The sequence below is a fragment of the Sinocyclocheilus rhinocerous genome, unplaced genomic scaffold (assembly GCF_001515625.1).
Source record: "Sinocyclocheilus rhinocerous isolate Xijiao unplaced genomic scaffold, SAMN03320098_v1.1 scaffold87, whole genome shotgun sequence".
NCBI classification, from domain to species: domain Eukaryota; kingdom Metazoa; phylum Chordata; class Actinopteri; order Cypriniformes; family Cyprinidae; genus Sinocyclocheilus; species Sinocyclocheilus rhinocerous.
In genome coordinates, this window is record NW_015650709.1 from 291,927 (window position 1) to 296,452 (window position 4,526).

At 36.5% G+C, this 4,526-nt stretch overlaps 1 protein-coding gene across 2 annotated transcripts in view; it reads right to left on the reverse strand.

Moving 5' to 3' along the window:
• The window catches only part of LOC107712473 (C-type lectin domain family 10 member A-like), a 4,905-nt gene extending 1,361 nt beyond the window's left edge, over positions 1 to 3,544 (reverse strand). The window contains exons 1-4 of one of the 2 annotated variants that reach the window (XM_016517736.1): positions 3,275 to 3,544; positions 2,722 to 2,805; positions 2,288 to 2,365; positions 1,388 to 1,426 (exon numbers count right to left, since the gene is read on the reverse strand). In XM_016517736.1, coding sequence (XP_016373222.1) covers positions 1,388 to 1,426; positions 2,288 to 2,365; positions 2,722 to 2,805; positions 3,275 to 3,350 — 277 coding nt within the window. In that variant the 5' untranslated portion in view covers positions 3,351 to 3,544. Of the gene's footprint in view, positions 1 to 1,387; positions 1,427 to 2,287; positions 2,366 to 2,721; positions 2,806 to 3,274 lie in introns of those variants that run through there. The other variant, XM_016517737.1, reaches the window with a different exon arrangement.
• Positions 3,545 to 4,526: the final 982 nt, after the last annotated feature.

Below are 4,526 nucleotides of genomic sequence, written 5' to 3' on the forward strand. Positions count from 1 at the left end.
CGCGATGCGACGCTGCGCTTCTCGTCCGGTGCGCGACTGCCTGAAACGCTGTTTTTTTCACCTCCGTGCCCCAACGTCTTTGTTTGGGCTTCCGAAAGCGGATGATGTCAGGAAACGGTGGTTGCAATTTAATTTTTACCTCGTTCCCTGAGCATTATAACCCCAATTTGCTATTGTGTGCTGCGCATTTTACTGAGGACAGCTTCCACAACACGAGGGAGTACAGTGCCGGATTCGCCAAAAAGCTTTTGTTGAAAGACGGAGCAAGGGGCATGGCAGTACTGAAACACCGTCTAAGCTGTTCGCCAATCACAACGCACTGGGACAGCTAACCAATCACAGCACATTTTGTTTTTCGGAAGGCGGACCTTCATCAAAGCCGGAACAAATCGAGCCGTTTGTGCCAGGCTGGGGAGAAAGGTATTTTAATAATGTAAATTATGTGAAAAATAATGCGTTTTTCGAACCACCAAGCATGAGAGCATGTTCTAGTACACCCCCAAAACAAAATCAAGACTTTGTAAAAGAGCATAATAGGACCCCTTTAAAATCTGGGATTCATAATCTAATTTAAACTTGGAAATAAACAAAGTTTAAAATATGTTTAAAGTGCCCCTATTATGGGTAATGAAAGGTTCATATTTTGGTTTTGGGAGTCCCCAACAACAGGTTGACATGCATGCAAGGTCAAAAAACACTTTCATTGTCTTATAATATGCATTTATTTTTACCTTATTTGCTCAACGACTCCAAAACGATTCGTTTAACGATTCGTTTTTCCAAACCCCTCCTTTGCGTGATGCTAATCTGCAGTGATTGGTCCGATTGGTCTCATTTTCATTCAGGCCAATGCGAAAAGACCAACAAGTTGGCGGGCAATAGGCTAATGTTTCATGTTGACGTCAACATAAAACGGCTTGGGATTCGTTTTAAAAACGACTCATTTCAATGATTCAGAGTCGACTCTTTCTTTTGAGAGACAATAACTTTATACACGGTGCACTTTCAGATTTAAAACTTTAAAAAATGTTTCAATGTAACATGAATAAATATGAATACGTTTCTGAACTATTTTTAGGTCACTAATAAATAAGTACATTTGTGACACTGATCATGTGACTCTTTGATCAAGCTCAAGATGATCTTTGGATCATCTCAAATCTGGAGAACATTATCATCAGGTTTCACACAAACTTGTAGAGTTCAAGAGGTTCAAGTGCTGAGAAACCAATTTCAACGGTTTACTCAAATTGTTATGCTGATGATATCTTTTGTAATGATATTTTATTAGCCATTATTATTAAATTATACAAATGGAAAGCTTAGATGCATTTGCTCTAGTGGTCTCAGACTTCTGGACCTCACTGTAAGTCATGAGGAGCCTCACCTTGCACCAGCATCACACGTTCAGAGAAATTAGCATTTTCTAGGAGAAAAAGATGAGTAAATGAAATAGAAAAATAACAAATTAATATTACAGGTATTGTTAGTATCGTTTAAATATGGATATACCTATATAACTCACATTGTTAACACATCCCTTCACACTGGCGTTTTCCCCTCAACATTTAAACAGGCTCGTATAACCCCACTTCTTAAGAAACCCACTCTTAACCCAACTCTTTTAGAGAACTACAGACCGGTTTCCCTTCTACCTTTCATTGCAAAAACACTTGAACGAGTTGTGTTCAACCAAGTCTCAGCCTTTCTCACACAGAACAACCTCCTGGACAGCAACCAATCTGGCTTCAGAAATGGACATTCGACCGAGACTGCCTTGCTCTCAGTTGTTGAAGCCCTAAGACTGGCAAGAGCAGTGCTGTTTGGTGTCCTTACAGAATTATTGAGCGACTAAGAACCATTTAGAGCTGGATTAGGGTCATCAATTCCAGCAGTCACTGGACTTTAATATATAGAGACTCCACCATGCGCATTGTTACTTTCAATTGTTGCTAATCATCATGTAAACTATTAAAAGGGAAGCGAACAAAGCGAGACATATTACAAAACTCTCATGACAAATGCAATGGGAATTCACTTACCGGTCTGTGATGACGTCATTGCATGTATATATATATATATATATAAAAAAACAACCTTGCTACGTGTACTGCGTTAGGCTAACCGAGACTTGTCATTTGCACTTACATATTGTTGCTCTTTTATTAGTTTTGATTGCTTCTATTGTCTTCATTTGTAAGTCGCTTTGGATAAAAGTGTCTGCTAAATGACTGAATGACTAAATATAAAATTGTAATTTTACAAAGACAGAAAAAGTGGTCTTTACCAAATTGCAAAGTTTTGGGGGCCTCAACGGTCTTCAGAGAAAGTCTAACATCAGCGACATCTTGGTTGACCTGAGAGACTTTGAAGAATTATAATTAAAATCAAACTCTCTGGTGAAAAATCCCATGCAGTGGGATCCAACAACAAGTTTTGCTAAATTTGACATCAACAAATTAGTGGGTGGAAGAAAAATGCTGACAACATACTTTTAATTCCTACAGCCAGAGTTAGTATAAACACATAGAGGATGAGAACGCCATACAGAATGTACATCTTTATAGAAAATAAATTTTGAATTGTCATGGAGTGTCACCATTCATTAATAAACAACGATTTACTCAACGCCTTATCTGGTTACTAGACATGCTAGTCTTTCTTAGTAAGTAATATGCAAACATTCCTTTCATAAAATGAATGAAAAAACATGTTTCTCACCTGATTCATACAAACATTTTTGGCCAGCATGATTAATTTCTGCCTCAGGTGTGGTAAACCGGTCATATGATACAGTTTCCATGTCTGAAGAATAAAGCAGGATTGATTTACATCAGGTTTTTTATAATGAATTTTGTCCCAACATAGAAATGTTGAGGTGTAAATAAAGAGACTAAATGTACTAACGCAAGGTTTCAAGGTCATGTGACAAACAGTTGAATATTAACCTCTAGACTGACAAACTATGTCTGAACTTCATCCATCACAAACATGGAGAAGAGCAAATGAAAATCACAAAAACAACAGAACGACAGGACTTCTGAATATCAGAGATTTATTAACTGACATACAATACTGTCAAAATACACAAAACCATATAAAAAAGACATCAAACGTATTCTTGCAAGACCATTAAATTGTAAACATTCTCATTACCAAATCAAAGGACTTTACTATGAAGTACAATACATTAAAATGTTCTCATGTAAAAAAAAATTTAAAAAATAAAAAAATACAACAACAATAACTAACTGTCAAGTGCAGTGAATCTTACTGTTTAAAGTGACTGTTTTTCTGTGGGCTCTCCCTCCTTGGCTGCGGTCAGTGTCCTGATGGCTGTTCTCTGTCATTCTGCCTTACGCAATGGCTCGTAACCATTTCTGAGACCAGAATTGACAGTCCTAACATCCTATTGGTCGTTTTGTAACACTTGTATACTCACATGTGTGTGAAATATCACGAAAACATACAGTCAAGAAATTACCGTAATCAATTCATCATCTGCGTCTTTGACCTACATGTTATACTAGGTGTTTAGATATTAATAAATTATTTGAATACAGCTAGATACATACACTGCTGTTCAAACTAAATTTGAAAGAAATAAATACTTTTATCCAGCAAGGAAGCACTTATTGATCAAAAGTGACAGTAAAGACATTTATAATGTTTCAAAATCTTTCTATTTAAAATCAATGCTGTTGTGCTGAACCTTCTATTAATTAGAACAAAACAAAAAAATCCAGAATTTTTTTTTTTACTAATCCATACTTGGCATACATAATTCGTATGTAACATGTATAAATCAACCGTTGAATTTTAATATGTTCCTTTAGGTTTACTTATAATGTTAATAAAGTTTTCTCCACAAAAAAAAAAAAGTGGAAAAATTATTATTTTCAACCCTCACTAGTCTGAACCTCTCTCTAAAACAGCCTGTTTTTAAGGGGCGTGTCCTTTAAGGCTTCTCAGTAATCGGCCACTGTTATGATTGGCTAACAGTCATTGCATAGGAAACAGTATCAGCACCCCTGGCTATTGCATGTGTGTTTTGACAACATAATCAAAATAAAATGGTCCTTTCCAGACAAAACATTATTAAATCATTTACTTACGGATTGTGATGCAGCTGCAGTCAGATCTAGTACCGCTTCATCTTTCAACAAATGTTTCTTAGTGAATTCTCCATGACACTGTGCCTTGTTTACAAAACAAAATGCTCCGATCAATCCTCTGACACGATACGGGGTGCCATTAAAAATAAACTATCCACTTGTTTCTTACACTGGGAACCTTCTGTACAACATCTGTACAAAAACGCAAACGAGCTGTTTAAACCAAACACATCAAAACGAACGTTCTTTCACTCCATTTGTCCAATTGACGACAGATTCGAGCACGTGGACCATGTTAGAAAGCGAACGCGCATATGCTATCAACATTTTTTATGCACTGAAATTTCATAATTCTTGGTACCAATTTCAATATCACAAAAAAATACTAGCCCAAGTAAAACCAAGCTTGAT